Genomic DNA, 12,454 nt, shown 5'->3' with positions numbered 1-12,454 from the left:
AGAAACATTGAAACCCAACAAATCAAGTGAAGTGTATGTACTAGACATGTATTCAAACTGGCTACAGATTTAAGGTATCAAGCAGCCTTACTGCCACAAAGATTTGACTGCTGCTTTTTAAAACAAGCAATTAAATAATCAAGAGCAGTTCCAACTCTTTTCAAAATTAGTATTGGTAATCAAATGGTGACGAGTGAAATTAGGAAATAATTTCACGCGCATTTTGTCAAAATGCTAATAATTTAAAGGCGAGGGAAATTATTAGCATTTTGACAAAATGCAAGTGAAATTATTTCCTAATTTCACGAGTATACCATTTGATTACATTTTAATATCAGAGGTGACAAATTACGCTTGCAATCGTAGGTTTTTGACTGGTATATTCGGCATCGCAAACTCCGAGCTTTGAAAAGTTGAAAGCATACATTTTGCTCAAGTTCGCAAGTTTTTTAGTCTTTGAAAAAACCCTTTTAGAGATTCCTTTTTGCTGTTGACAAAAAGTTTCAAAGATGAATCAACTGTCAATTATTTCTTACATTATAACCGTAGTTTGTCTTGAATGAACTGAAAACGGTGCCTGTGTAAAACGCTCAAAAATCCGCTCGATGCCATTTAAGTAATTGGCTTAAGTCTTGAAGTCGTTTTGACATTTCGAAATATAAAATATCATCAAAAGTTTTATTACATGGCCAAGGCTAGCTGGCTAAGATGAAATTTAAGCGAAAATATACAAAGTTTAAGCTTTAAAACATCTTTTATTTCGGACGCCATCTTGTCGCTAACTACGTTGCCATGGCAATTTTATAATTTCACATGTGAAATTAAAAATTAACGTTAAAATTTTGCGCCAAAATTAAGGAGTAATTTGTCACCTATGATATAAATAGCATAAAAATCAAAGACTAACATGTATTATTATTAATATTTATTTCTTTGAGCAAACAACTGCATGTGTACAGTTTATAAATATACACTGTTCATACCTGTTGTTTGCTGGCTGGAGTATTGAGTAAGTCTAACAATCGTGATAAGTCTTTTTCCTCATTGTCCCTAGAAACAAGTAAAGATTTGCATTAACTTGGATCCTTAATGAATAATAATAATGTTGTATTATTTGACATTTTTCTTTGTTTAAGGCTTATAAATGATTATAATACATGTAAATCTGGAAAGTGAAGTAAATTGCAAATCAAACTACTTTGATTTTGTTTGATTATATATCGGGTTAATATTTTGTCTGACTGGAATCTAAATAAACTGCTGGAAACCTAGACAGGCAAAAAAATATAGAAAACTAGAAATAATATTTCAAAACATCATAATAAATAAAGGATGGTGCCTCCTTTTGTGAGTGTGCACACTAATGGTACACTTGTCTGTATGAAATGAAACAAGAAACATGTAGGACCATCCTTTCATGTGCAGAATTTGTGTACACGACACTAACACAAGGAGGCACAGCCATCCTTAAAGAAGCTACGTCACGGGGATTTCACAGATTTTCGGTCTAAACTGTTCTGAATTTAGTGGTAGGCAACTTAATGGATAAAAAACATGATCTTTGAACATCTAAAGAAAGACATAACCTTAATTTGTAGATGAAAATCAAGCTACGGCTATAAATTATATTGATGTTTTGAAGAAGCGCGGAAACAACTTGAAAAGTTAAGCCCTAATTTTTCAAGTTGCAATCCATTTCCATCCTAGCCATCTGCAGCCAAAGACACTCTAATATAGCAATTTTTAATAAAAATGGAACAATATTTTTAGGTTTCCTATGACACAAATATAAATTTTGGCTGCTCAAAAAATTACCTGTTAAATCCGTGACAAAGTCCCTTTAATTGTGCATAATTAACTATGACAGTTGTCTAGCCCTGAAAGCATACTGTAATTCCAAACTTTCGAACACAACAAAACTTTATTTTTTGGCATTTGACATAACAGTATTTTTTTTAACTACATCATGTAGTTATATTGAAAAACTTGCTCTTTAAATATATAAATAGCAGTTATGAAAAAATTAGAAACTTGTCAATTATACTATACAGTATTTGCAAATTGTGGCACTACTGACAAAACAAAAACCTTTGGACTCCCGATGTGCTGAAATTAGAATCCAGCTGGGATTAGAACAAGTATAAGGAAGTCTTGAAAGTATCCTGGTTAGTCGAATTCTATAAACTTGCGTGATTACAGAACAGAGTCTGTTATTTTAGACTCTCTTACGGAAAAGCGTGCCAATTTATAATACAAAAGAGAATTTTAAAAAGTTCACAAACTTTCCGGAACGGTAGGGTTCTAAGCCCGCTAACTCACTGCAGCATTGTCAATGGCCATAATTTCCAATATCTTTTGTTTTCTCCTCTACAAATACAAACAGTGCATAATTAAAGACGTGATGTATAAGAGCGAAGAAAATTTCGCGACGCAAAATAACATGTACACGATACTCCAAATCTTGTTAGCGAGTCTGTAAAACTTTTTGAATTCAATAATTATCAAACGATGTCTAGACCTGTTCAATACATGAACAAGTCGGTTTGAAATAATTCTATTATATAACCAAAACTTTTGTTATCAATAGTGCTTTCATCTGAAATATTCAGAATTTGCAGAATTCCTATTTCTCGCAATTCTAATCTCCGAATTAAAAAAGATAATCTTGATTCGAATTTTGACCACAGAGAAAAAACCTCCATTCTGATAAGAGAAAAAAAAAACTTTATACTGCGGGCAGCCCGATCGATATTATTAGCAACCACTTAGCTACGTTTACAAGAAAACTTTGGCTTAATCGATAACTAACTTATCTTTGCTGATACACAATATAAGTTTACGTTTTACATGTAGCTTCAAAATCAATATGCATAAATTAAATTGTCGGGTAAGTTTTATAGCTGCTTTACAAAGGAAGAGTTTATTTTCACAAACTGGGGTTTATAATAAAAACGGTGCGTTAACTCCACTAGCAAACCCACACGAAATATCTCACTCCAGGCTGCACGTTCGTGCGTTGTAAAGGTCAGCCCTCGGGCAAAATAAGTTGTGTATATACTTAGGAGACAATTGTCTCCCGATATTCTGTCCTTTGAAGATTTCGACACAAAATGCTGTATTCACTTTAAATAAAAATGCTAACATCAAACTAAACGGTCTTACATATACATCGAAGAATCAAGCTATAACATACTCGCAGCTTGCGGGAAGCTGATCACGATCGAAGCGAGAGGACGCTAGTCAGCGAAATCGAAATTAATTTTCACAATACATCAGATTTCCCTACCTGTATACAGCCGATGTCTGTCCTTTTTCTCTTTTGTCCTCTACAGGCATCCTGGATTTAGTAGAAATTTAAGTTTTTCCTTCCCATGGCCGCGGAACCATATTAAATATACCTGTTGATAATAATCATACACAAAACATGACTTTACTTTACTGGTCTACGGTTTCTCGTCAACAGAATTTTTCAAGTGCCCCGCAACAAAAACATTCAAGGAACGAGCTTTTTAGGGAGTAGATTTATTAAGTTCCACCGATGGTTTAACTTTAAAATTAGTAAGGTTGGATAACAGCAGAAACCTTAGAAATCGATCGCTAGTTTGATATAATTTTCAACCAGCTAAACAAACCCGAACGGAAGAAGACACGTCGACGTGTACCCGTATCTCTCTCGGCGAGATCTTATTTCCTCGCAATCTTGATCGCTAAGAATTTGACGAAGTTTTCAACATTTTCAAGACAAACTTACCGTCTACGTGAGTTTTGACACAGCCGTGATTATTCGCTGTCGTAAAGTACTGCTGCACGGGCAGAGTCTACGAACCTTCACGGCGAAAGGAAATACGTCAAAAGCTACACAGGAAATGACCTCGAAACTCGTTTTATGTCTGTTACGTTTTGTTGTTCTCTAAATGCAAATGATTCCACCTCTATACATGTATTTAGTGACCTTTTTAAATGGAGACGTGGTTGTATAAAAATCGCTGTATATAATTTTAAACTAGCTTCCCTCTATGCTTGACACTATCGGCTAATTGTTGTGGTTTTTCTAAGCTTACGTGAAAGTCCGATCGGGAGCCCGATTTAAAATTGTGTGAACTGTTGAGAATGGAATTATTAAAGTTCTATCCAGTCTATATGATGACATGAGAATTACACTGCTTTTGCCCAAGAAGATTGCTAGAATCGAAAGGATTTATTAAAACGCCTCCAGCGAAAATATCAGTTCATGAAGCGAGAGGAATAAACATGGTCACCCGCAAAACCTTCGGCAAATGATCTCCAAATTAGCCTGTTATGGTTAACACAAGAACGCATTAAAACACCTACAACTTACCATAAATTTATCAACGACATCTACGCACTGCCTTCGCAACCTGTCAGCTTCAAAATGAGCTAAACTACAAGATTTCCGACCGGCATTTTCGCACCAAGCGACTTCAACTTCGCTTACTTTGCTCAAGAAATTTGCAAGGCAACGTCAATTTCTGAATAGAAAATATTGTGGTTTTTCGACCAATCAAAACGCCGCTTATGACAATGGCGCGTAATCTCAACCAATCAAAATTACGCCTGCTGAGTTGATGATTAAACTCGCTCGCACTCTCTTGGGATAGAAATTTCAGCTGTACAAAAATAGACCAAAATATATTGATTTTTCCCATCATGGAGAAATAAATGAAGTAGTACATCCATTCCTAGAAATTCAAGAAGCAGCAGTTTTATCTCTTACAGATTAATTTCATTATTTGGAAACCCTTTTGGATTTCTCGTCTTATTAAATAAATTATCTTCAAGCTGACGTTTCGAGCGTTCAAGGAAAATTGTCAGTTTTGTCAGTTTTAGCAACGAACCATAATTTTTTTGGAGGGGGATCAAAAATCAAAAAAAAATTATATGTATTTACAAGAGCAAAAAAACCCAAATATATTGTTTGCAGACATAAGAAGTAAAAAATAATAATAAAAAGTTTGCAGGTAGAAGATAGTCAGCTATTTATAAATCGCGATATATAGTTTGATTTGTGTAAATGAATTTATTCTCATTCATTAAAGTACGGGATAAAAACACAACAAAATTATTTGCAAAATTTGGTTTCATCAAACTGACTGGTTTCATACGGTAAAAATGAGTTTTGTACGAGCTAGTCTTCTAAGTCCATTTTTAAACATTTTTTTTTTTTAAAAGTTCAGAAGTTAAAACGACTTTTTTAAAAAAAGATTACTTTTTTTAAAAAAAACCCTCCACTGTTCAGCTCAAACTGTGGGCTCCAAACAGTTATATCATGCTTAAAATATGTCACACCTTTCAAAATTTTCTGTCTTTTTCCTAGACGCATTACCGCATAGTTTATAACTTTGTCTGTTGTGGTTCAATTTTATCCTTGGTTTAAATTTTATTTTCCTTTGTTTTAAACTCATTATCATGCATTTCCATACCCAAAAACAAAGGAAAATAAAATTTGAACCAAGGATAAAATTGAACCACAACATATATATGCAGATCCGAAGTCCTATGTGTTTTGACGAAACGTAAAATTTAATTAGTTTGTTTTTATTTATTTTATTTTATTTTTTTATTTTCTTTGTCGCACAAATTTACATTTACGAGAAAAAACAAAAAATTTAATAGCAAGGAAAAAAACCGTGCGACAGGAGCAGAAACAGGGAAACAAAGCCCCAATTGACATCGATCCCCTGAGACAAGTTTATATACTGGCCTACTTGGATGTATTTTCCTCCCCCCACAAAAAACAATTCACAATTCACAATTCATATTTGTGTCGTAGGAAATTGTTTTTTTAGAGCACTAAAACTGTTTAAAATGAAAATGGATTGCAATTTAAAAACGTTAGCCAACGCTTTAAAGCCGGAGTGTTACCGGGCGACTTCAAGTTTGATTTCTATCCCCAGATAAAGGTTATTTTTTTCATGGGTAAAGTTGCCTACCACTAATTTCAGAACAGTTTAGAACAAACATCTGCAAAATCCCCGTGACATAGTCCCTTTAAGTTTCAAACTGGCAGTTTTAATGGATCTGGAGTGAAAATAAGGGTTTATTGAGCTGGTGGCATTTCATCACAAGAGCCAAAAAATCGTCATTTTCAGTTCCCCATGTGGCACTTTCTTATCCGATTCTTTTGTACCTGGAGTGAATATTAGGCTGAATCGACGTGGTGGCGTTTTCCCAAAATAGCTCAAACTGATAGTTTCTAATGCATCTGGAGTGAAACTAAGCCTTATTTACCTGGTGGCATTCATCACAAGTTTTGTAAATTTTTGGGTATAGTTTGGAGGGAATAGTTTTTTTCTCCAAGAATTAATAAACTTTAGAGAAATAAGGCATATTAAAGTTGTTACCGTATCTCTTGGTTTTTATTTTTTTTTTCTTCTCTATGTGTGTACTTAAATGAATAAAAAAGGCATATAAAAGATTTAATGTAGTTTTACATCGATTTTACAATAACAATTTGAAGTTACAAATTACTAGATGGGCAGCAGAACAGTACCCTTACAAGCTCTTACAACCTGAGGTGCTATTGCGCTGGGGTCAACTGCCTGGTGGTGTTCCAAAAAATATATATATTTCCCCTGACCCTTCCTTAAATCTTTAAAAGATTCCTTACCCCGCCTTAATCTTCGGGAAAGTTTGAAAAGTGCTCGGAAACGTGTGTATGGCAGTTCCATGGCCAGGGGGCAGCTCGCACAACAACTTTGGGAAATCTTTGGTCTAGGAATTGCATTGCTCACAACGCAAAAAAATTCTCGCAATAAAAACAGTGCACGGCTCGAAGGAAAAAAAGTTGTACGGAATATATAAAGTTGCCAAAAAGTTGCGAGCAACTTGTGGACAGCCCTATAAATCTAAATCTCGAGCCCAACTACGCCCGCCTCTCGGTCAGCGGTAGGACGCCGGGTTTACCGGTTTAACTCTGGGATCACTTTTGACAGTTACCGGTTTTTCCTTTGAGGCAAAATAATAAGTTTATCTTTTGCATGAATGCTCGTCAAATGTTATATCCACAAACCACAATAACAAAATCACTCTTTGGTAGCAAGGACGGCCGAAAACAATACAGTAAAATTCCGATTTCTTAATACCTCCAAGGAAATTGGGAGCTTGAGATATCGTGGCAAAATTGCAGTGTTCGTCGACTGACTGAGGCAAATCCAAGGTAAACGACTTTTGGTTGGATCGAGTTATCGAGTGGTTTCAAGAAATGGATGATTGGAGAATGGAGTATGCACTGTGTAGCGTAATCAAACCGCTTGTTCGTTTAAAAAAGACACGACAATCTTGTTTAAAAACAAACAAACGACAAACGACGTAATTGGTGCCAGCTTAAAATTGGTTTGTTAAGATATTCCATCTCGTGAGTGAGTTCAAACATTTTCGAAACTTCCTTGGAAGTCTTCGGGAAACTTCGTTTATCTTCGGAAAAGTTCAAAAAATGATCGGAAAGGTTCGTATGGCCTTCGAACAACAATTGGAGAATCATAGCAAATCTTCAGTCTAGAAACTGCTCAGAAAAGAAAAAGTTGCTCAAAATATAAGTATATATTTTTGGTAAAATATAGACTGCAAACTGATCCTGACGGCTACAGCGTTCAAAAATAAACGAAGTGGATAAAAAACTAGAGTATATTGAAAAAAACCTTGCCCTATATTTCAGTTTGCAAAACAAACCTTCCTCAGGGGCTGGGCGGAAAAAAAGACGGATGAGAAAAGTAAAAGGATCGTTACAAAAAGAAAAATTTAAAATAAAATACTAAACAATGATTGGTTCCAAGCACTAATTAACAAGTGTCAATGACGTGTTTCGTGACGTCTGTTTATGCCAAGAGGATGTAAAGTTTTTGCTTTGTTTTTGCTTTGAACTCCTCAGTCGTATGTTCTTGTGCTTGCTAAGCACAAGAACAAGGATCAAAATTTGTCCTTTTTGCGTGATTGCACTTATGCTTGCGCTTGTGCTTGCGTCGCTAGTGAAAACCAGGCTTGAGTCATAATAAAAATCGCTTACTTTACCTGACGCGGAGTATGGCCGGAGGCCCTACCATTTTTGAGCCGAAAGCCATTGTTCTCTGTGGTGTAAGTTTTGTTGGTTTTTCGCGATTCTATAGTGGAAGCCATCTTGGACCTTCCCGGTTTCTTGTCTGGTTAAGGTCACCCAGCCAGTTTGTTGTATAACTGTTTTGCGTGGGTCACCTATCCAGTTGTGTCCCCGCGCTTTTGTTTCAGTTTCTCGTCATGCCTTGCATTTGGCGAGAAGGTCCAACGTCCTAGGACGTTGGTTTTGTCTGTGACTAAAGAGTTACGTACCGGCCCGAAGGAAGACTTCGCGAAGAAGATCGTATCTGCTGCCGATGGCGCCAAGATCCTGGCCATTCAGTTCGTCCCTGGTAAATTTCTTCGTTCGCGTTACGTTTGAGTCCGTTCAGTCTCGCGACAATGTCTTCCGTGATGGCCTTGTTATCGATGGTGTCGATGTCCGTCTAATCGAGCTGAGCCTTCTGTCCGCTTGTGTATCTACATCACTGTCCGGTAGAAGTTCCTGATTCCGTCGTCACTGATCTGTTTTCCGATTATGGTGAAGTCTTGGATATCCGGCCCTGCTACCATGGTACTTCTGGAATCCTCACTGGTTCTCTTATCATTACGATGTGCCTCCGTGACGACATCCTGTCTAAGCTGTACATACTCCGTTACCCGTGCCGCGTTTGGTACCGGGACCAGCCCCTGACTTGTCACATTTGTGACAAGTCTGGTCACCGTGCTGTCAACTGCCCGCTCCGTGATAAGTGTCGCAAGTGCCTGCAGCCTGGCCATTTTGCCCGTGATTGCACGCGTGCCGAAGATCCTCCCGCCAATGAGATGGACACCTCTGTCCCTCTCGATCCTTCGACTGATGGGCGCCGTGCTGCTAAACGCCAACGCCCCGAGTCTGATTCCAAGTCTGCTGGTCAGCCTACCGAAGAGTCTGTCTCTAAGCCTCTGAGGAGTCTGTCCCGGCGCCTACCCTCGACTTTGGTACTGGTGCCCCTACTGATTCTAGCTGCTCTTTCTGTATCTCCTCCGTCGATCCCTCCCTCTGGTGCTTCTGTTGATGAGGATTCGATCGATGCCTTCGCCCGTGCTCATCGCCCTCATGCTGTTGTTCTTCGTGAACCCGATAATGTTTTTGCCTTCATTGATATGGATCGTGTTACCCGTCGCTGTGTCCTGGAAGATTCTGCCACGCCTGATATGTATCGTGAGTGCTTCTACTCCGACCCTCTCATGAAGGATTGTCCAGCCATGAGTGTTTTTCCGCCTGGTCGTGATCCTCTTCCTGAGACTCGTCTACTGGATCCTGATGTTCCTTCCGCGAAGTTCCCTGCCAGTCCTACTGCTGCTGAGTCCCGTCCTGCCGTTGAGTTCCCTGCCAGTCCTGCTGCAGTTCCTGTTCCTCTTGAGGTCCTTACGAAAGAGAACTATAGTCCCATGTTCCAATTTACTGCTTTTGAGCTTGAGCGCCTCATTTATTACTATCAGAATGGGATTTTTAGTAAGATTATCAGGATGGCCTTCCCTGGCGCTTGTGCTTCTGGTGGTTCTCCACTGTCTCCTGATGTTGCTTCGTTGAAGTTCCCTGGTAGTCAGCCAAAGTCCTGAGTCCTGTCTGTTTCCTGCCGTTGTCCCGTTTTTTTTCCTGCTGTTTGCCTGTCATCCGTTGTGTGTTGTGGTCTCCTTAACAAAACAACTGCAGTACACCAATTATTGGTGTGCTGCACTTGTTTTGTTGTGGTCATGTATGTCTGTCTTAGTTCCGTACCTTGTTGTTTTTATGTGTGCAGTCTCCTTAATGTGTGCAGTCTCCCTTCCGTTTCCGTTAAGTGTCCTGTTTGTGTTATGTCTTGTTTAGTGTTTAATTTTTAGGAGGCGGGGTTCGATTCCCCGGCGAAGTTGGCGACATGGTTGTCCCTCGGTTTAGTTGTTGCCTTCTCTTCGGGGGAGGATCGGGATTCTACTGTATTACCTTGCCACAAATTGCCACCTTGACCTGCTGCCGTCTGGCCTTGTGGCTCAGTCGGCAGAGCAACGGTGATCGTGATCGCCCCAATCGCCGCAGACGTCAGCGATCGTCTCCGTCTGTAATGTTCTCACGTGCAAATAATACAACAAATACAATAAAGTGATTTCAAAAAAATCAATAGCTAGTACAAAATTTAATTGACAAGAAAATGATCGTCTTGAATGAGAACCTGAAAGGCTTTTGCATGTTCCTTTGTGATCAAAACTGGTCTCCTGGGTATTTATACTATTAAAAATCCACTGATCATTAGCATATGTAGTGGCCTTATGCTAAAAATCGATGACACAACATGCTGGCGTTATACGGCTAACGGAAAACGTGAGCTTGCCTTTGCTACTTTTTTTTCTCGAAATCTAAAATAAACCCTTAAAAAGTAGGGGGAAAAATCACACATTGACGATCGACAAACACAAGACTACTCAGTAATTTCCACGTACTAACGCCAAACGTCAGACGGCAGGAGTAGAATTTTTTCCGTTCGTGGGAAAATAAACGACATATTTAATCTCTCTATTGCTCTAAAAACTGAATGTTATCTGTTCGGATGCAACCACGCATAATCAGTCTATACTTTTCTAAAATTAAAAATGGCCACCATATTGAAGAGGAAGACTGTTAACATGTCCAGTGAATTTATTCTGATATCAGTTGTCCATGCTGTCAAAAAGAGTTTGTACCATTTCTGGTGTCTTGGCAAAAATAGACAAGAAAGACTCGCATCGCTGTTGTTTGTTGTTGTTGTTGTTGTTGTTATTGTTGTTGTTGTTGCTGTCATCGTTGTTGTTGTTGTCGCATTCTTCGTCCGCATCAGAGGCAGACAGAACGATAACTATTCCTTCTCCATTTTTGTTGATGCCATTTGCCTTCTCGACCAACTTCTTAGCTGACGTTTTGTGCTTGTTGAAGGAAAACATTTTAGAATGCTTCAGGCCAAAATCTAAAGCCGTGTAGCGAGCCAGTAATACATGTGCGGTATCACCAGCAATTCTCGGGTTAACATCGACCAGATAATTCCCGTGATCTGTTATCAAGACCTCAAAATTGACCAAGCCAAAGAAGCCTCGCTCTTGAAGATAATTTTTAATTGGTAAAGTGAACTCTTCATTCACAAGGTGTTCATACTCCTCTTGTTTGTCCCAGTCCACTTCTACGGAGGTAACGCAATACTTATTAAATCGTGCTGCGATCGCTGTGCCAATCCAGAAGATCTCACCCGATTTGTGCAGGTGAAAATGGCAACAGTGCACTTCTTTGACACCAGGGATAAATTCTTGGAACACAATCCCTCCCTTCCAGCCGTGCACTTCTCTGATTTGTCGCAAAATGGCAGACAAGTCGCCCTCATTCTTAACAAGACTGTTTCCAAGTCCACCGAAGCTCATGTCAACTTTAACCATACAAGGATAAGAAATGGCATTTTCGTCCATGTGTCTTGGCGTTGGCGCTTCGATGTCAAGTATCGAGCTCTTCAGTTGTACTTCATACAAAATATCTGGATGTACGCTATGCTTGTGCTTCGGGATGTCTTGGAATGCCGCTGTTGTCACGAGTGGAATATCATCCTGCAGTCCTTCGTCCGATGGCTTGATAACTACGGGAGGGAAAGCAGGAAGCCATTGTTTCCAGTGCTGTTGCAAGTACGATTCTGGCGTGCACTCCAAAATAATTGGAATTTCATTCCCGGTTGCGGGAAGATGTTTAAATGCCGACAGAGTTCGACTCGCCCTCAGTGACGGTGGATAATCGAATAGTCGGTATTTTTTATCGTTCAAGAATTTGTATCCTTTGCAATACGAAGACGGATGCTGTAGTAAAAAATAGGCTTCCTTCATGTCTTTTTCAATAAGACTTCCAATGGTGACAGCGTTCTTGGAAGACATCACGATGTTAAGAACATGCAACAGAATTTCTTTTATACTAGTTCAACTGGCGCGAGTTTAGGCTTCACTGGCGATGAAAAGGGAAAACAAAACTGAACAAGAAATCAAACATTGGCTCATGCTCAGCGTCAATATCAGAGGGGTCCTTTGTTCTAGGCTTTAACGCCATGCATAAATTATGCTTGGATCACGTACCAGAGACGTTTCTATTGGTTAGTTGCTCATTCACGCGTAAACAACTATAATTGTGTTTTGTACACGGCCAAGACCAGAAAATGCTAAAGGTGAACTAAACAAAGACTTTTGTCTAGCTTCATAACCATTCTATTCAATTCACTTTGCCCTTAGCAACAATTTGATTACCACGAGGTACACAGCTTGGAGCCCCGTAGGGAGCAGAGGAACCAATTTTGAAATGCGTGAATATTAAAATGTTCACTGTCAGTTTCTGGGGGCTTGTTGTCGTTATATGGCATTCTCGTCCCAATAGACCTTATCG

The 12,454-nt window shown here is 38.8% G+C and overlaps 2 protein-coding genes across 3 annotated transcripts in view; both read right to left on the bottom strand.

Annotated features, from left to right (window-relative positions):
- LOC144661487 (serine/threonine-protein kinase Nek10-like) overlaps window positions 1–4,473 on the bottom strand; it is a 28,778-nt gene extending 24,305 nt beyond the window's left edge. Inside the window, exons 1-3 of one of the 2 annotated variants that reach the window (XM_078522265.1) lie at window positions 4,340–4,473; window positions 3,287–3,398; window positions 984–1,050 (exon numbers count right to left, since the gene is read on the bottom strand). In XM_078522265.1, coding sequence (XP_078378391.1) covers window positions 984–1,050; window positions 3,287–3,336 — 117 coding nt within the window. In that variant the 5' untranslated portion in view covers window positions 3,337–3,398; window positions 4,340–4,473. Of the gene's footprint in view, window positions 1–983; window positions 1,051–3,286; window positions 3,399–3,751; window positions 3,889–4,339 lie in introns of those variants that run through there. The other variant, XM_078522266.1, reaches the window with a different exon arrangement.
- Window positions 4,474–10,292: 5,819 nt separating this feature from the next.
- Window positions 10,293–12,030, bottom strand: LOC144660824 (uncharacterized). The gene has a single exon (XM_078521549.1). It carries the CDS (start codon window positions 11,953–11,955, stop codon window positions 10,720–10,722), a length of 1,236 nt encoding a protein of 411 aa, XP_078377675.1. The 5' UTR covers window positions 11,956–12,030; the 3' UTR covers window positions 10,293–10,719.
- Between the last annotated feature and the right edge of the window lie 424 nt (window positions 12,031–12,454).

The sequence above is a fragment of the Oculina patagonica genome, chromosome 7 (genome assembly GCF_052425735.1).
Source record: "Oculina patagonica isolate OP01 chromosome 7, crgOcupat, whole genome shotgun sequence".
Classification (NCBI taxonomy): Eukaryota; Metazoa; Cnidaria; class Anthozoa; order Scleractinia; family Oculinidae; genus Oculina; species Oculina patagonica.
This window is presented reverse-complemented; position numbering and strand designations above follow the sequence as displayed.

Coding starts and splice junctions, on each gene's coding strand:
- LOC144660824 (XM_078521549.1), bottom strand. CDS start 11,955: ATGTCTTCCAAGAACGCTGTCACCATTGGAAGTCTTATTGAAAAAGAC.